This window comes from Lissotriton helveticus, chromosome 3_1 (genome assembly GCF_964261635.1).
Source record: "Lissotriton helveticus chromosome 3_1, aLisHel1.1, whole genome shotgun sequence".
In the NCBI taxonomy this organism is placed as follows: Eukaryota; Metazoa; Chordata; class Amphibia; order Caudata; family Salamandridae; genus Lissotriton; species Lissotriton helveticus.
In genome coordinates, this window is record NC_136061.1 from 2,113,344,624 (window position 1) to 2,113,365,274 (window position 20,651).

Sequence of the window (20,651 nt, forward strand, 5' to 3'; positions counted from 1 at the left end):
AGGAATCCACAGGCAGATATAGTATCTACCAGAAAAAGCGTTACCGAAGGTAAGTAACTTGTTCTACTGGTCCAAGCCTCTCTGATTCGAGTTGCAACCCACCCTCTTGTGAGGAATTTGACACTTTCTTCACGGCAAAATCATGACTCATCTCCATTGACCTCGCCTCTAAGAAGGCCCTAATTCCCTCCTCTATAGCTGCCTCGCCCTCCGACTTCCCTGAAAAGTGTATCCCGACCGTCTTCGACCCTAAGTACAATGAGTCATGGGGCACCTTTTCCCTGTTTAGTGAAAAAGATATTGAAAAAATTCTCCAGACTATCAACCCGTCCAACCACTTCGGTGATACGTTGCCTCTGGCCATCTTCAAAGAGATCAAGAGCGCTCTCATCCCCACCTGGACCAGGATTGTAAACGCCTTCTTATCTCAAGGCTCGATCCCCGACTGCCTAAAAGCAGCCCAGGTCTCACCTATTCGCCAACAAATCGGATCTCAATGACTTCCGTCCTATCTCAAATATCCCCACCCTAGCGAAACTCCTTGAAAAATGTGTCCAATCCCAGCTCTGTGCTCACATTGAGAATGACCAACTCCTAGACCATCATCAACCCGGTTTTCGGAGGGGTCACAGTACCGAATCGGCCCTCATACTCATTATTGATGATATCCTGAAAATGCTTGACAAAAACGAATCCTGCCTTTTGATCCTCCTTGACCTTTCCTCTGCATTCGATATGGTTAATCATGACATTCTCTTATCCATCCTACAAAACAGAATGGGTTTCTCTGATCGGGTGCTCCACTGGTTCTCATCCTTCCTTCATCACAAATCTCAAAGAGTCAAGGCAAACTACTCTTTCTCTCAGCCCTCTCCAGTACTCATGGGGGTCCCCCAAGTGTCCACCCTTTCGCCTATCCTCTTCAACCTTTTCTTGGAACCTCTTGCTAACTCACTTATCTCCATGAACATTCTTTTCCACATGTATGCCGATGACACACAACTCTATTTGAAAATTTCATCCCCGGAAAGCATCATCTCACTAAACTCTATCCTCATGTGTACTCAAAACTGGTTAACGGAGAACCATCTCCTGCTCAATGCCCCCAAAACGGAGTTCCTGCTCATCTCCCCACCGACCACACCCCCAAGATCGATCTTTGGCTATCTCACCTCACTGCTCTCAACTGCACGCCGATCATAATAGACTCCGCCAAATCACTCGGTGTCACCGTGGACAAGCACCTGAGTATGAAGACTCATTTTCATTTCATTTCATGAAGCTTTATGCGGTACATGTTTAGGCAAATGACCATAAAAGCATACAGGCGAAAGAGAGAACAGTTACGTAAAATATACAACATAAATGTAAACAGAATTAAAACATCATACTTTTCCGATTATAGATGGATTTACCTATAAAAGTAGCAGTAAAAACACATATATCCGGCGAATACACATTAAAAATCAATTTCATAGCCTCGTCAATGCTGCGGATTCCATATTTACCGAATAATGGCTTAAGGTAAACCAATCTAAGGTGCAAGAATAAAGGACAAATTAGCATAAAGTGCAGTGTGCTTTGCTTTGTGTGCCCGTCACATGGGCAAGGGCCGACAGGTTGTTTCTTAGGATGTGGAAAGGCCTCCAAAACGTGGGCCAGTCCAAATCTGAGTCTAGTAAGGAAGAACCTGTGGGCCGGTCTAGAAACCTGGCTTAAGTACAACTATGGTCCTTCACAGTCATTATATTTAGTGAAAAAATTCAGAGAAGTCAGGTGGGCGTTGTTCACTTGACGCCTCTCCACTTGATATGCTAAAAATTTGTTTTTTAAAACATGTTTAGGAATGTCTCCTGCACCAATGGGTTCTCTATAATGTCCAATCCAAAAATGTCCAAAAAGACTTCAGCGGTATATTTTAGCCAAGGGATCTTTTTATAGTTTGCTAATTTAAGACAATCCCGCATGACTCATCTCAGCACTGTTTGTAAGGGAGTGAACCACTTGATGAGGACACTGAGACTGATCAAACCATTCCTGCCACAAAAGGATTTCAAACAGGTGGTACAAGCTCTTGTCTTACCAAGGTTAGACTATGGCAGTGCAACTCTCTGTGGCCTTCCTAAACACGCCTTGGCTCCACTTAGGGCCTCGCTGAACTCTGCAGCAAGACTGATTACAGGCTCCAAACGAAATGAGCACATATCCCCAGTCCTTAAATCTCTCAACTGGCTACCCTTTGAAGCACAAATCCAGCAAAAGATTGCAATCCTGACGCACAAAGCCCTTCACTACAATACTCCCACGTATCTGGTGCAAAAACATGAATTATCCTGTGGGGTGGGGGCATCTAGAAGCGCCTCTACTCTCCTCCTGAAACCGATCATCCTTAGCAAAAAGAGAACTTGTTACCGAGCCTTCTCTGGTGCTGCTCCTAAAATATGGAACTCTTCCTCCGGATGTACACAGACTCTCCTCGACAACGGCTTTCAAACTGGAAGCCAAATGGTTTCTAATGAGCAAATTCTTACCATAAGGGGTGGAGGTTCTCATAAGGCGGTTGTTCTTGGTTTCTATCTCCATGGCACAACTAACAGTCACGGATCGTCTCTTCTGCATAATATTATACTCTATACGTGTACCACTGTTTAGTGTTTATTGTATTTTTACAATTGCTGTGTACTATTAATTTTTGTCCTCTTCTAACCTATTGTAAAGCGCTCTGATATCCTTCGGGATCCTGTTCGCGCTATGTAGAGGTGCAGCAGGCTGGAGTTTAAATTTTTCAATAAATGTGTAGAATCTAGGCAGCCCTTATTCTGTACATCGTCTTACTCCTGCCTCGTCATTTCCTGCCTCCTTTTTTTAATTGTAAACGGCTCACGTTTTTTCTGTACTTTAATTACTTACTAGAAATATATATTGTTTGTGAAGTTGTCAGCATCATACATAGAAGACAAACAGAAGAGTTTAACTGAATGAATTAAGGAGAAGAAATTGAATGAACTCATTGTTATGTATTAGTACTGTAAAACAAGACTTGCATTCAATGGAAATAATGGCTTTGCATCTATGTCTGTGTTTGCCCAGATTTGCACATGGGGAAGGATGTGGAAACGCTTATTCCTCCTGGAGAGGACAGCATTCCTCAGCACCTCGACAAGGATACAAAGAGGTAAAAATATGTCATTATTAGCACCAATTGTAAGTGTATATGATTGCACTTGTATTGAAAGGCATTGTTGCAAAGAATTGCTTGTTGCAGGTGTTCAACAAAAATGATATATTGCTGGTAGAAAAGGACCTGGCTTGGTGGTAGGCCATTAATCTACAAGCACTTGCCAGGAGCTTGAATTCACTGCCAGTCTTAAAAATTTTGAATTATGTGAAAATATGTAAATTGTCAATTAGGCTCAGTATTCAGTATTGTGGATTAGAGGATGGCAATAGGGCAAAGAGGTAGGAGTCCCAAGGGAACATTACAATAGCAATGTAATGTTAAACATAGATTTACAGGCTGTAAACATTGTCACTAACAAGTTTACTCAACTTGTTTAAAAAAAAACAACTACAACCTGTGAGGCAGGAGAATGCTGACCACCACTCTCCCTAGATACCACCATCCCTGTAGATTTCTACCGCACATTGTGTGTAGGAAGTCATTTTAAGCTATTCTGAAGTCTCATTAGATAAGTCTATTTTACTTCAAATTCTTCATTGTCTACATATACTCTCACTTACTAATATAGTAGGAGGTTTCTGTCTTAGTGGATTGTTTCAAGAGGGTTTCTAAGCCATGTCGGAGTCCTCTTAAAAAAAGAAAAAAAAAGCCTTTTCCGACATTGTGGGTTCCTATGAAAGATTAACAAATGCATCTATTTTCTATACCTGGCTCAGAAAATCAAAGATTTTAAGATTTGCAGACATTTTCAATTAAAACCTTGAGGGACATTGATTAACATTTCCTTCTGTGGCTCCAGAAGTCCAAGGCACAAAACACTATCACCCCAGGAAGAAATGTGATGCTTTTTTTTAAACTGCCTAAAACATCCTTAAAATCAATCAATCAAACACGACTTGAAAAGTGCGGCTAATCATCTAGGAGGTTAATCAGGTGCGGAGGATATTGCTGCAGAGGCTCAGTCGAACAAGCGGGTCTTGCGTCCTTTCTTGACATCCAGCAGCGAGGGTGAGGTCTAGCGAGGGTGAGGTCTCGCAGTGAATAGGGAGGTTGTTTGAGAATTGGCTGCAAGGTAGGAAAAGGAATGAGGGGTGTGAGTGTTGTAAAGGGAGGTGGAACGCAGGTGTCTGGAGGGTCGTAGGGAATTCAGGCGGTGGTTTATGTATGCTGCTTCTTGGTTGTGCAGGGCTTTGTATGTGTAGATCAGTGTCTTGCAGTGACATTCTACTCGCATCCTGGCAATTGAACACCGTCTATAAAACAGGAATGAAAGTTACACATCTTGATGCTCTAACATTTGCAGGGAGAGTCCCATGCAGAAAGAACCATTTCTGCAATTTTGCAGAGATATAGTCACCTTGAGAAGAAATCATCACTTTATTCCTAAAGTGCAGACTGATTTTTCACCTGAATGAACCAGTGGTAATAATAAAATACTTTACCAGTGCAACTGCGGGAGCTCAACGAACCTTAGACTATTGGAAGTCCAGTCAGTTGTTGGTAGCATTTGAGTATCCTCAGAAAAGACAACGTACATCAAAGAAAGGCATGGCCTGCTGGGCGGCAGCAGCTTTAACTTTCTCTCATTCTGTCATTTAAACGTGGGCTGACTTACAAGGTATTTTTAGAATGTTGCAGTGTTCTAAACATGGAGTATGTCCACTTCTACAGCCATCTTTGTCGAGTACCGTTAGTATTCATATGAAGAATGGTGACCTGGAAAAATTGAAACACCTTTACTCCGTATTTCTGCTTACAAGCTAAAGTGCACAGAGATGCAGCAGTAGACCAGTAAGGTGTACCTACTCTTGCCTTCCTGCCCGCCTTTCCTTCCCGCCTTCCTGCCATCCTTAGTTTTATATTTGTTTAAGATTGGATTATAGTGCTTGTTATTCTGTTTGAAGAAAGCCAGTCTACTAAGATCCATTGGTGGAGAAGTAAAAAAGTGACTTATCTGTAACAATAATTCTCCAGCTCTAGCAGGTTTCATAGATTCGCATGTGGCCCATCCTCTTCCTCACATGAGGGACAACTACCGTTGACACTCTATCATGCTCATGCTATGAAATGTGAGGAATTGTGGCCTTTGGTGGGAGTGGTAGATAATATACTCTCAACTCATTAGCTGGTGTTTGGGTCTTTTTCATTGAGGTGATTAGGCTTCATAGGTGACCGTGCTTGCAGCCTTGTAGGCTACTTTTGACTTTACACTGCTTTTTTAATGTTAATATGTGACTCCCAGCTCTATGACATGGATCATTAAAGTATGTGCATCTATGAAAGAAACCAACGCTGGAGCACTATTGCTAGAGGTAAGTAACCTTTCTTCCTTTCTTCAGTCTCCTATTACTGCAAGTCCTTTCTCTTCTTGCTGACTGGATCTCCCATATGCATGAAAGGAGGAAGGGCAGTCAGTGGGGGTTGGGGAGGAGGTGTGTGCGTGTCAGTGGCGGCCAGCACGGATCAGAGGTAGGAGGGCGGGGGCAGAGTCGGGAGGTGGGGGAGGATGCAAAGGAAGGGATGCAGCAAAAAATAAAATAAAAATGTAGCTTCTCTCTGCATCTCTCCTCCGTAGTCCTCCCTCACTGACCTGAACAACAGGAAACACAAGGCAGCGTTGTGATTGAAGTCAGCACCGTGTTTCGGCGCTTAGACGCTGACTGGGAGCCTGGGCATGTTCTCCATGCAGGCTGTAATGCAGCCTGCATGGAGAACATTTGAAGTGTGCAAGGCTGCTTTATGCGGCCCGAGAGAGCCGGCCAATCAGTCATTGCACACTTAGGAGGGTGCTACCACTCCTCCCCTACCTCCGCCCCCTCATGCAAGGCTGCGGAAGTAGGAGAAAATAAAATGATAATAATGCAAGTTATAATTTTAGTTTCTCTTTATTTCTCTGCTAAAGAGCTGTGGAGCAACCCTCCTCCGCCTTAACGGAAGAGTCACCACTGGTGTGTGTGAGTGTATTTGTATTTCCATGTGTGCTTGAATGCTTGATATGGACTCCGGTGACAGTAATTTTGTTCCTTCAAACAGACATTAGGGTAATCCTTTTACTCTTCAACACTCCTGGAAAGGATCTGTAATATTTGATGCTGGTATCTTCTCTCTATTGGTGGTGGGATTTTTGGGTTAGAACTAAGATTGTGGCAAGTTTGCAGGGTTCCTTCCTAAGCATAGTTTTTTAGACCTAGCTGTCTGAAATCACTACATGTCAAAACTCCAAATCTGTTAGCTAAAATCTCGGTGTCTGGGGAATATTCTAATTTAAGGAATCTCCGGCTAGATAAAACTTCATAAATAAATAAATAAATAAATAAATAGTCTCTACCAGATATGGCATTACCAAAGGTAAGTAATTTGTTTGTTTTCTACAGACTCCGTAGTTGAGCAACAACCAATAAAGCATTTGGTACTTCGATTTAAACAAGCTCTTTCTGTATCTTATTTTGAATCTGGTAAAGTAAATGCTTAATACAGAATCTTTTTCAAAAAAAGAAAAAAAGATTTTTTCCAGGTCTTCAGGCAAGACCCCCTTCATAGCCATCTTCATCTTCCTCTCTAGGAGAGACGAGATATTGGAAATCTGTAGGTTGCTGCATCCCCATCTCACGGTTGGTGGTCTCACAAGGGGCCCTCTGTTGCTACGCCCCCTGCTCACAAGGCTGCAACTTTGTGCACCAATCTCCAGCTCTCTTAAGGTGAACTTGACCCTGTAGTAGGATGCCCGCTAGCCTACCCTGTCAGCTGATGCTTCAGCCATGAGGTCCATTCAGTTCCTCCTCTCAGAAGCCTCAGGGGTTCTGGGTGTCTTTATGTCTTCCTATGTTAGGGCTGTTGCATAAAAGATCACAATGGACTTTGGGTCAGAACCTCAGAAAAACCTGTCCACCTTCTCACCATCTTGGCCAGACTGACCACCCCCTCTAAAATTAATTTCTAAACCAAAATCCTCTGGTCTGACCTGTCCTCATCAGAGTCCTTGCTGCCATTCAATAAGGCGCTGATAAATCTCATTAAGTATTGTTGGAAGTCAGTGATCCAGTCACGCGTTGCAATCACTGGGCTCCTGGTGACTCTGATTTTTCTAGCTTCTAATCCTGAGTTTAACAGTGTAGCATGGGGAACCACTTGGGATCACAGGTCTGTCAACAACTGCCTTTCCCCCATTATTTTCATCTGTCCCTTTGGATGTGAATTGCAATTGGATTGATAGAATGAGGAAGAAAGTTTTATTATCAGGTAGTGTGTCCTACCATTCCTATAATGATATATGCCTTTTGGCCAGCTACTTCCATTCTCTTTGGGAGATGACCCAGATAGTTGTACCAGTCCATTTGTATCATCTGACTGGCTACTTTGTTGAGGTGGTTCATTATGTTTTTGGAGCTGTGAAACAGCTACTTAGGTCTGCCATTGACACGTTGACTCGGTGACCAGATCTCTGGCTTCTCTGTATCTTCACTTTAGTCCTCGGTTTGGTGCCTTTGTTCTCTCAAGGGCTGCCCAGACTGACTAATTAAACTTATCATTTGCTGGCTTTAATATTTTTGTGTCCAGAATTGATCAGGTCCTGGAGAGGTAAAGACGGGGGTACACTACTTCCTATTTTAGATCAATGGCTTCACCTGTGAGTTATGGAGGCTGTACAGGCAGGCTGACTGTTGCTCATGGATTGGGCCATATAAAGGTCGCACTTTCCTACTACTGAATGGGAGTATTGCTTCTTGGAATTGTAGTGTAGTTCCTGTATTCCCAATAGGCTCTGTGCATTGGAATAACATATACTATAGTTTAGACGTAAGACTGAAGTCGACTATTTCTCTATTGTATATATTAAACTTAATTGTGAGTGCCAGCTAGCTCAGAGGTCACTAGAAACTTTCTCGAATTCACAAGGAGGGATTTGTTTCTGACAACCGCATAAACATGACAACTTTGTTTCCCAATAATAAGAAATCAATCTCTAGAGTCGCGGAAACAATAGATAACTATTTTACTCTGTCAATCGTGCATGCTTCGTTTCACCAGAGGTGCTGAGAAAATAGAGAGACGGGCGTTTTCAATAACAAGTATTTATTGAACAGTCTTCTTTCTCAAGCATAAGAAATGTACTGCTACAATCGTAATACTGGTAATAAAGTACAGGGTATATAATACGAACAGTATAATAAAGTAGTACTGTAATAGCATGATATGGTTTCTAAGCCTTAAATTGCCTTAAAACGTATAAAATACATACAGTGTTAAAATGATGGCTAAAAGTACTCAACTGGTGCTTCTAAAATACGCCTACCCCGGTGTACCTGACCTAAGCCTAGCACAGGGGAAGAAATAAGTGAGGAGTAGTTTAAGTTTAGTATTTTCTGCTGTTAATCTAATCAAGAATTCTCTAAGGGTCTAATCAGCTCTGTACCTTGGTTTCGAATGAAGGAGGTCTTGTATCTCTCTCTCAGGAGTCGATTTCCCAGCAACCCGCAAGGGTAGCCCGGAAACACTGGAGCTGGATTTCTCGGCAGGAGAAAAGACAGAGTCTCTCAGTGTGTCAGCTGGAGGATCGGCTTCCTTCGGCACTTGCTGCTGCAGGGCGTCTGGCAAGTAGTTAGTCGATCTGCTCCAAACCACTGTGTGTTTGTCTGGGCAAATCTAGGCATATGTATACTTTGAAGATGCCGAGTTTGACGTGTGATTGGACTTAATAACGTCATAAAAGACTCTGTTCTTCGAAAACTCCATGATTTCCTAGATAAATTAGTATTCAGGCAAGGGGATGTCCCTAGCTGCTGAAGGCGGGGCGGGTTTTTCTAAGAAATCGTTGTTGATTCTTGGAACATAGTGGAAGTAGCCATGCCATATTTGGGCTGCATAGTCTCATTCTAGATATGGTAATGATTGCTATGCCTATATAAGGATTGGATAATGTATACCTATATAGGGGCATGAATCGGGAAAATTTACACTAGGGTCCTAGATTCATTTACAACACCCATTCCACGATTTTAAGTTCAATAAACTATACGTATAAGCACTGAACATATCTAAAGCTAATGTTAACAATCCCACCCATAATCCAAAATACAATTTGCATTTAAGAAAGGCTTGTTGAAATGTAACAAGCATAGACTTGTATGTACAAACAGTTCTCTATAGACATGAAGCCTAGTGTGGGGAATTCATTCTGTTATTTATACATTTATACAGTATAAAATTACATTCATGAAATGTCTCTGAAGTTTACAGAAAATTTTTCGAGAGCATCCCATAGCTTAATATTTCGTTTATGATGATCAGGCCAAATATTGTCATTCAGGAAGCTTCCAAAAGAAATCTTGTTCTCTACGAATAGTTCTACTTTAAGCAGATTACTCTGTGCCAAGAGATTCTATATTGGAAAAAATTCGAATTTTTATCGCAGAAAAGTTCTCAAGTTAGATGGTTTGTTTTTAAACAATGCAGGCCGAATTTCAGAGTTCAGGGAACGCTGTGTGCATGAATCAAAAGCTATTCTCGGTGTCAGGAGAAAACATCAGATCGTCTAGGCTAGCAAAGAAACCGTCCACCATAGTAGGTGAAAGTGGAACCACTTCAGTTAACAAATCAAATGTGCATAGATGAGGATCATTGCCGTCAGCGTTTGATGCATTAGCAATGTCTGCAGTAAGCGGTACCTGTGTGCCTGTAGTTTCTCGTATCTCACCCTCAGTTAGACTTGCCGGTGAGACCTCAATGAATGCTGTCATCAGAATTGGCAGCCGTTGGGGGCAACACGATGCATGAGTCGTTACCGGACCTAGCAAGGAGTCAACATCCGATGGCAGGACTGATGGAAGTGTAAGACAAATGTCTAACACGCATTCTTCTCCGCAAAGCAGGAGAACAGGAGAACAGGTTAGATGCAATCTTGCCAGTTTGGTCTGAACGATAGAAACCAGGTTTTGTCAGATCTCTTAAACGAGCCAAGCCAAGAATCTGTTTAATTCTCTCACAATACCTCATGGCAAGGAGGGTTCCTTCCATTGTAGTCTGGGTATCGTCGGTGACCGGACTTGCCATATCGGAGCAGAAGGAATAAAAATTCCAGCTATGAGTCCCAAGATGAGAGGCAGGCCGCCGAACACAGAGTGCACGAAATTTGGAAAAATGCCGAGGACTGTTCCAAATGGTGTTAACAGTCCCGAAAAAATCGTCTTAAATACATGTGCGACACCGCTGGTATCAGACATGTTTAAGATTTTACTTAACATTTCTGCGAAATGTACTGGGCAGTTTGTTGATAATAATGCATGTATCTATGCAGAAGTCCTTGCAACTTGCAGATCATACGTTTCTCTAGACGAGGTCAGTGGCAAATTGTTTTGCAAAAGAATGACTTTCATTCTGCTTAAAGTATCAATTCGTATAGAAGAGATATTCAGTGAAGGCCATAATTCCGTCTCCCTGTCTGTCTTGCTCTTTGGATACAATACTTGCATACAACAAGTGACCCTGGATGACACACTAACGAGAAGTATTTCCTGGCAACATGCCACAACAGCTGTGGTCATTGAGCATACCATAGCTGCCATTGGATAGCTGCCTGAAAATTGGTTCTATCACTGTGGAGGGAGTAGCGTGCAGGTGGCAAGAGAGGTTATTTGCAGAACCATCACAGGCTCTGTGTAAATTAATACCTTGGCACAAAAGTGTACCGCTTAGTGAGTTCTTACAGTTTTTACCACTAAGGAATACCTCCTTTCCCTTATTCCAACATTTGTGTGTGTATGGTAAAGTCCAGGTCGACTTAATGTATTCTTTACCCAACCTTTCATACAGGCCCGCTGGTATATGCTGTAGACAATACTCAAATTGGAAAATCGTCACTGGTATCGTAATGGTGCCATGTATTATCCATTCAATGACAGGCTTCTCAGAAACTGTCAATGGTAATCTTTCCAGTTTTTCAATGCTCAGCACCGAATAGTCTGCTCCTTTTTGTGCCAAAGATATTTGTTTATCTGTAAGGTTAAATACCGAAAACAATGACGTTGTGTTGATTAGACGCCATGGCACGTAGTCTGAACGAAGATTTTGTAACGTCCAGCCTAGCTGCATTATAGTACGTAATTGAGACTGGCCATGTTGCAACATTAGCAAGTCCTGCTCTATTATGTCAATTGCAGAGGATACAATGCTGTCCAAAGAATATATTCTGGAGGGCAGAGTCGTTAACCCATTGTCAACTACAGAGAGAGATTTCTCTAAATTATTACGATCAATTTCTCGTATTCTTTCTGCAGTTTCTATTTGCGTTATTTTCCAAGCTTCGTTGTACGAAGCGTGTATACCAGCGTATATGAAACGTTTTTGACGAGGTTTGCGAGGCCCCATTAAGAAATCTCGCAAATCATTGCCTTCTTTAAGTAAAGATAAGTGTTGTTTGATTTCTGGAAGTGTAGATTTCTGTAGCCACTCAAGGCATAGCTTTCCTACACTATAAGTAGTAACTATCCCTGGATGTTGTCTCTGGGGGTATCTAGGATCTGGCCTATTCATTGTGAACCCTTGTGTTTTGTTCAGGAATCTATTTAGACAATTATTAGTGTCTGTGGGCCAGATTAACCTTTTTTTCCGAACAGGATTAGTTCTATTCTGTTTTAAAATATAGGGTACGTCTATCTTCTTTTCTGTAGTATCATCACTGTCAGATGTGAGTTTAGGTATAGACGGTTTATTTAAATCTTTTATCTTAGCCAGGCCAAGACAAGAAGTTTGCTGAACAGTGTCATTTAAAAACATTATTTGTTCTGGTGTAATGCAGGCTCTGAACAGGGCTTCTAATGCTTGCACCTGCCAGTCTTTCGTGCCCCAGACAGTTTTTGTCTCAATATTGTCTTTCCAGAAGTCAAAACCTAATGTAGACAGCTGAGCATAAAAGTTTGCAGAATAAATTTGTTTAGTATTGGTCAACATTGTTTTCATGCCTGTCTTATTTATATTTTTGAAATAAAACGTTTCTGGATTGGTAACAATAAACCCTGTGAAGTATGGAAACTTTTCATAGAACGTTTTTGAGCTGCCCTTTGGCGGCGTTGGACAATGTTTCCATTGATTATATGTAAAAAAATTCCTAGGGCTTGCAGATTTATGCAAATAATGGTGACCATAATGATTAAAACAATACATTTGTTCGTAATCTGATGAACCTTGTAAGTATTCATGTTCAGTAAATTTATCTGACATCTCTAAATTTGACATCATATTATTAACAGTCTCAAAGTCCCAATCATCAGAAAATGTGCTGGGTGATACAAAGTCACTTAAAGAAATCTTGAACAGGTGTGGAATCTTCAGCAGCTCCACCGGGCCATAGATGTAATAATCAGTTCTGTCCCATGCTATACCACCAGGTACAGAAACGGCTGTGATGTTCACTGATGACAGATCTCTTTTTTCACGATGGGATGATTTGTGAGGTTTCAGGACCAAGTTGATTTTCTGACTTGCTGTGTCCATTGTACTATATTTTCCCTCTGTCATTTTTCCCAAGCTTAAAACCAAAATGAGCCAGAGCAGGAGGAAAAGTACACCTAACACAATCCAAAATTCAATCCATGGTGAAACCAGATATATTTTCTCAAGTTGATGAAAGACTTCTTTTAATTTTTCTTCGAAAGTTTTATTTGCTGGCGTATCTTCGGGTTCACTGGGAACCTCAGAAAATGTATCAAAGTTGCTGAAATAGCCAGAGGCAGTTCTATCAATTGTTGGAATTGCATCAGGATTGTTATTAATCTTTGGAGTTGCTTCTTCCTTTGTCATATTTGTATAGTCAGAGGCTACATCATTGTAGACACGTGTTTCTTGACGAACTGTTCATTGGGTCTCAAGAGGCACGAGTTCCATGGCTTTGTTGCATAGTCCTTCATTTCTTACTGCAGGTTTATCAAAGGTGATAAGTCTTTCAGTTTGAACCTCTTGGATAGTAGAGAGATTTGGTCTTCTGCTACATCTTGGGAGTCCACTGGGCCTACTACTTATTATTGGCCACATGTTGTGGTTTGACCAGGTCGATGGATACAACTCTGTTCTCCCTTTTACCAGCAAGGGGCGGTAGTACTACTGATCTTGTTCCTTGGATTGCCAAGACAGGTACTGCTTTTCTGTAAGAGGGCCCAAATTCCTTCTTCACCGCGATCTTCTCTCTGACTAGATCCCCAATCTTTGGAATCCAGTTAGGTCTTGCTGGGACATGTGGTTTTTCTTCAGTGGATGTTGGCTTTTGTGTTGCGTTACTTAGACTTCTTCTTGTTTCGTTTAAGTCCTGTAAAACAGCCAAACGATCTTTGACATCAAAGATTTTTTTGTTCCACCACTGAAGTTTGACAATCGAGGTCTTCGATTATCATTCTAGTACCAAACAGTAATTCATATGGAGTGATTCCACCCAGAGAATTTCTTGGCAGATTATTAAGACTACGTTGGACACTTATTAGATGTATGACCACCCATCCCCCGAACCTAATACCTTAGCTGTTATGGATTGCTTTATGTCACGTTTTTTTCTTTCCACTACCGCATTACGCTCAGGATGGAAGGGACTAGAATACCGCAATGCATCGCACAAGCTAGCCATGGCCTCCTTGTAAGCTCGAGAGCTAAACGCAGGACCATGGTCAGAGTGTAGCGGGCCTATTGCGTCTGTGCCGATAAAGACTCCCAAATCCTTTATAACAATTCTGGCGTCAGCCGAGCGCCGGGGCCACATCCAATTAAATCTTGTCCTAGTAGTTGTAGGACTGCATTCGTCCATTATGATGTTTGCGTGTAGATAGTCTAATGCTGTCTAGCATTGGTATCTGAACTGGGCTGGCTACACTGTAGTCAGGTATCTGGTGGTCTTCAAAGCTATGATATCTGTAACAGGTATCGCAGTTTATTCCTAATTCGTAAACTTGGACACTCATTCCTGGCCACCAGTACATCTCTTCTAATTCTATTAGAGATTTTAAGATCCCTTGATGTGTTAAACCCTGTCCCATATGTGCTTCGTGTACCAAAGCACCTCTCTCGTTCCTGTTTGGAATTACTCTGTCCCCCACTCCAGGGATTCGAGCAAAATGAACGGAGTTTGCATCAATTATGTATGTATTACCGAGTCGATAGTTTAGAGGTAACGCTGCATAGCTGCCTTCCATTGAGGCTTTTACTGCTAGTAACGTTTCACCGTCTATTACTCTTTTCGAGCGAGCGATTGTAGCTACGGAAGCCGTTTGCACAGCTGCCTTTGCGGCTTCATCAGCCAATGAATTCCCTGCGACGTGAACGCCATCACGTTGATGACTCAGTGTATGAATCACGTGAGTCTTTTGTAGTTCTTTTTGCAAAAGAACTACTTGCTCCCAAAGCGTTTTATGCTTGATTGTGCCACCTTTTGAATTTTTTAAACTGTTTCGAACCCAGTTCGGCAAGTATTCGTTGTAAGATTCAACGCAGAAATACGATTTGCACACTATTAGTGTGGGGAATTCGCGATCGGTATTTTCAAGCGCCATCTTGAAAGCCTATAGTTCAGCTCGCTGAGCTGTACAGTCTCCGAGTGATTGAGTTTTAGTGACCATAGGTCTAAATTTACCTTCGCGCCATCGACCTTTAACAATCGCGCACACAGCACTATAGGCTTGTTTACCCCCAATTGCGGGCTGTGCTGATCCGTCTGTACAGATTATACATCCGTAATGTTCTAGAGGCAGAATCTCGGTCGGCAGAGGACATTTGTACTCGTATTGTAGGAATTCTTGTGTTTTTAAGTAGGGGTTAAACACGTATTCAACGTCTGTTGCAGCAAAAGAGTTAACACATTGTATCCATCTTGGATGTAAAGTTTTTGCATTAGGAATGCTTGCCTTTGTCACTGCCTCTAAGGCAGGTACAGGTGTAACGATCATTGTGCGTTTACCCTGCGCTAGAGCTCTCTCCTTTGCTACTGCAGTTTGAACCGCCGTCAGAATTTTCTCTGTAGAAGTGAATTTTACTTCCGCTTGTGTGTACAAGTGTGATTTGTATGCTATTGGTACCTTTTCACCTTCATTAAAAGTCAGGTACGTGAATCCGCATCTCCCTGGGATGATTCGGATCACAAGGTTGCGCACATTGTCGCCTGTCTCTAATTTTGTTTTTGCTAACATGTCTGTTTGCACTTAACGCAACATTTCTGTGTGTGTTTGAGTCCAATTAGTTGGTTTGAAATCAGGTTTGATTAGTTCGTAGAGAGGTTTAACCCTTTCTACGTAGTTTAGAACATAAGTTCTTCCAAAATTCAGGAAACCTAGAATTGACTAAGTTCTTCAGCGTCTTTGGAGGTTGGAGAAGCGCACATTTCTCTAGGAAGTTGGCTGCCAGGCTTTTGCCTTCACTTGATAACTTGTATCCTAAGAATAGGACGTTGAGGTAGGCAATTCGTGATTTCTTAAAATTGAATTTGTACCCTTCAGAAGCGAACCCAAGTAATACATTGTTAGTAACTCTGTTACTCTGGCTGAAAGTAACCCTGGACTATTCTTGAATCCTTGGGGGAGACGGCAAAATTGTCAGTGTGTCCCCATAATTGAGAAAGCGGTCAGATGCCTGCTTTCAGGTGCAATGTTTTGACAGAAAAACCCATTTGAAATGTCTAATGTGGTTTTATATTTTTTCCGCACAATGTTATTCATCAGTGCTGCACTGTGTGCATTTTGTACTGCAAATGTTTTGCAACAGGAGTTTAGATGTCTGTAATCCAAAACTAGACAATATGAATTGTCTGGCTTGGAGACAGGAAACAAAGAATTGTTCATTGATGAGGTGCATGTTTCAATCACCCCTTGGTATTCAAGTTGATGTAAAATCTCCCTGACTTGTTTTTTAGCTTCTTGCTTGACTGGATACTGCCTCTGTGCAGTAGGTTGATTTTTTTAACTGGATTTTATGGTGAGGAGAGTCCTCATCCCATCCTGCATGATTTTTATATAATGCTGGAGCTTGGGCCACATCCCATTTTCTGGCATAGTTGTATTTTTTATGAATAGGAATGTGATTTGAGAAGGCTGCCATAATTACTTCCTCGCCATGTGGGCACTCCCTAACAAATTCAGGTGGCCAGTCTTGTTCAGCTAGAAGAATGTCATAGCCCTTAGAGAGCTTCTCCCAAAAGAGTGCTCTTATTTTTCTAGTTATGTCCCCCTCCATCCGGAGTGTTACTACATATAACTTGTGGGGTACACTTACCCAGGTGTCGGCAGGTTCAACCTGAATGCATTCATTCAAGGCCACTGTCTCCAGATGATCCATCAGGATGCTGCGAACTATGGTGACTTCTGCTGCGCTGTCTAGCATTGTCTGGGCCCACTCCCCGTTTTTGAGTTGTGTCCTAAAGATCCTCTGCATGTCTGATCTTTATGCTTGCTACCTTCTTTTTGGTGAATTGAGTTTTCTTATTTTTTGGACAGTGCTGTTCTTCTTTGGACCTCACGCGTTCCTCTTTCTGTTCTGATCATCCTCTCCTCTCGGATTTCTGCGAGAAAGTCTGAAAGGTACGAGAGGAACTAGTATCCGTATCTTGATATCTATCATGTTTTCTTAAAGTATTCTCATTTCTAAGGTTATACCTTTTTTCAGAGGGCTCCCGTTGGGGAGAGTTACCTCTGGACTGAGAATGCTTCTCTTTAGGAAGTGTCTGTTTAGTATTTTCCCACTTTTTTTTTAAGAGTAGTGAGATTATTTTTAATAAAAACCTTTTCAGGATTTTCAGTTAGTTGTGGTTTTAACGGTTTTCCACCCAAACTATCTCTCCCTAACTCTTCATATGATTTTTCAATAATTCTTGCAAGCTCATATGGTCGGTCTGTTATATCTGTTTCTTTTCACTTTTGGCGGAATGCCACGGATGCTGCTTCACCATTAATGTTAGCTAATATTATAGCTGAGACCTGTTTGAAATCTTTCAGTAATTTCATACCCAGATTTAAGGCCGGTTCTGGACCGTATTCATTTTGAATCTGTCTCAGAACATCTGGTGTTACTGCCATAGACGGTACACCATGTGTTTTTGTGTAGATTGAAGCAAAGACTGTGCCCCAAGTGTCACAGTCCTCCACATGTGGTGCTATCCCCATTGGTAAACAGATTGTCAGAATTCTGTGTTTCTCATGAGGTGTACTATCAGGGAATACTGCCTCAATTTGAGTAATTTTTTGTGCTAACCAAAACTGAAATTGTTCCCGTTTGGCAGGCAATTTACCAATGACTGATTGTATAGTCTGTGGTGTGATTTTGATTGTGTTCCCCTGGTGAGGGGTGTGCTGTGGAATCCTCACAGTAGGTTGGACATATTGAACCAATTGTCTATGTATCTTGATTAACTGTTTCAGATGAGCTAACAGTTCTCGGCCTGTCATATTTTCTATGTCAGGATGTGGTGTATAGCTGGCTAGTACCGGCCATGTTGCTCCTGGTCTACCTAGTAGACCGAGCCTGGTAATGTGATTTTCATGTTTTAGGGCGCCTTTAAACCAGAGCTGATGCTCATGGTAAGTTAATGGAATCTCAATGTCCTCGTAAGGAACATATTCCTCCGGAGGTTCCTCTACCTTGTAGTAGTGAAATTTGTGTGTTCCTCCATCTGCTGGAGGAAAGTGAATCCATGAATAGAATACCTCTGTTTGCCAATATTCATGTGCCTCTATAACAAAGATTACTTTACCACCTCTCGAAGATATCCCATTATTTATGAGTTTGAAAGTTATAGTTTTCCTTACGTTTACCGGGATGATTATAGCCTCCCGGTCATTCTGTACCCTATTTCTGTCATCTAAGGCTGATTGAGCTGCTGCTGCAGCTCTTTCCAATTCTGCGTCAGTAACCATTATTTTTACTGATTGATGAGTTTGCAGAACAAGTTTCAAGGAAACAAAGATTAGGTGCACAATATTTTGGAACCCTGTATCCTTCAATGTTGAACAAACCAAAAACTAATACATAGGATTTTTTGTCCTACTCAGTTTTGGCGGATATTATTCTTTCACCCACTCCAGACGTCTACTGGAGTTTTACGGGAAAAGGGGTCTGTGTGAAAAGCACGACTGAGTTACTCTAGTATCTAGCGTTAAATTATCGCCTTACCAAACGTTGGGCGCCATGTAGTGTAGTTCCTATATTCCCAATAGGCTCTGCGCATTGGAATAACATATACTACAGTTTAGACGTAGGACTGAAGTCGACTAGGTCTCTATCGTATATATTAGACTTAATTGTGAGTGCCAGCTAGCTCAGAGGTCACTAGAAACTTTCTCGAATTGACAAGAAGGGATTAGTTTCTGACCGCATAAACATGACAACTTTGTTTCCAAAGAATAAGAAATCAATCTCTAGAGTCGCGGAAACAATAGATAACTATTTCACTCAGTCAATCGTGCATGCTTCGTTTCACCAGAGGTGCTGAGAAAATAGAGAGACGGGCGTTTTCAATAAAAAGTATTTATTGAACAGTCTTCTTTCTCAAGCATAAAAAATTTACTGCTACAATCGTAATACTGGTAATAAAGTGCAGGGTATACAATACGAACAGTATTATAAAGTAGTGCTGTAAAAGCATGATATGGTTTCTAAGCCATAAATTGCCTTAAAACGTATAAAATACATACAGTGATAAAATGATGGCTAAAAGTACTCAACTGGTGCTTCTAAAATACGCCTATCCCGGTGTACCTGACTTAAGCCTAGCACAGGGGAAGAAATAAGTGAGGAGTAGTTTAAGTTTAGTATTTTCTGCCGTGAATCTAATCAAGAATTCTCTAAGGGTCTAATCAGCTCCGTACCTTGGTTTAGAATGAAGGAGGTCTTGTATCTCTCTCTCAGGACTCGATTTCCCAGCAACCCGCAAGGTTAGCCTGGAAACACTGGAGCTGGATTTCTCGGCAGGAGGAAAGACAGAGTCGCTCAGTGCGTCAGCTGGAGGGTCGGCTTCCTTCGGCACTTGCTGCTGCAGGGCGTCGGGCAAGTATTTAGTCGATCTGCTCCAAACCACTGTGTGTTTGTCTGGGCAAATCCAGGCATATTTATACTTTGAAGGTGCCGAGTTTGACTTGTGATTGGACTTAATAATGTCATAAAAGACTCAGTTCTTCGAAAACTCCATGATTTCCTAGAAAAATTAGTATTCAGGCAAGGGGATGTCCGTAGCTGTTGAAGGCGGGTTTTTCTAGGAAATCGTTGTTGATTCTTGGAATGTAGTGGAAGTAGCCATGCCGTATTTGGGCTGCATAGGCTCAGTCTAAATATGGTAATGATTTCTATGCCTATAAAAGGATTGGATAATGTATACCTATATAAGTGCATGAATCAGGAAAATTTACACTAGGGTCCTAGATTCATTTACAACAGAATATGGCTGACATTGCGTTAGAGACTTTTGTGCTGGGATCACACTCTTCACCATTCTAATACACTTATACTGGTGTTGTCGATAGGAAGGTAATTCCTTCTGGTGTTCACACCACAGTTTTCCTTGACTTCCTTCCTCCATGTCTCCTAGTTCTGGCAAAGTTGTTGTAGGTCAGAAAACTGAAGGAGAAACTCATGAGACTATAGAAGAAACACACTTGAACACACCTACATGGAGAACTTGAACCCACCTACATGGAGAATACTGCTAGAACATCCATGTGCCCACACTGTACCACAGGGCCTTCAGGTCAGGAATATTCCTATAATATTTGCCGAAGATCCAGAATACATTGAAGACTTTAGCAATATTGGAGTCAAATGCTCTCATGACTGGATGTTCTTGTCAGTAAAGACTGCAAAACGAATCAGCAAGAAGGAAGTGGAGGAGATCAAAAAATTGGAGAAAGCCATCGATAAGGAATGCACTGATCTCTGACTCAAAAGGTTTACTGACAAGAATAGGCAAGGAGATGGCTGATAGATAGCACGAGGAAAAGTATGGCAGAGCCAAGCAACAGGAGAAAGATGTACGAGGAGACAGACCTACAGATGAAGTTGTTAGAGGTCATTCGGATTAACAATTGCTCACAACAAATATTAAATGAGGATGTAACTAGTCTCCGATCTAAAGGGCAGTCATTTGTACAAATGAGTAAACCGGACTGTGAAAACCAGACTAGAAATTATGCAATTCTTTAGAAAATTATGTTAAAAATGTTTGTTTCTGAGAACAATCTGCAACAAACAAAAAGATACTCGGGACTGGAAAAAAACTTTCACCTTCTACCCTCCCTCCCAAAACATGACAGTAGTATTACTAGCTTTTGAGAAGACTGTACTAAAAGAACTTGACAAAATTAAATTGACGAATAAATATGTTAGGGGTAACCTGCTGAAGGAAGAACTAATGACCCTCCAATTGCTGAAGGGTGAAAAGGATATAATTACCAAACTTTTGGACAAAGGTGGAGCGGTTGTTATGATCGACAGGGTGAACTATGAGACTGAAATCATG

General features: G+C 41.6%; 1 protein-coding gene across 6 annotated transcripts in view; it reads left to right on the plus strand.

The window, feature by feature from the left end:
• TP53BP1 (tumor protein p53 binding protein 1) overlaps positions 1 to 20,651 on the plus strand; it is a 767,880-nt gene that overhangs the window by 87,448 nt on the left and 659,781 nt on the right. For all 6 annotated transcript variants that reach the window (XM_078683313.1, XM_078683315.1, XM_078683318.1 and 3 more), the window contains one exon: positions 3,091 to 3,175. In XM_078683313.1, the coding sequence (XP_078539439.1) occupies positions 3,091 to 3,175 (85 nt within the window). The remainder of the gene's footprint in view (positions 1 to 3,090; positions 3,176 to 20,651) is intronic.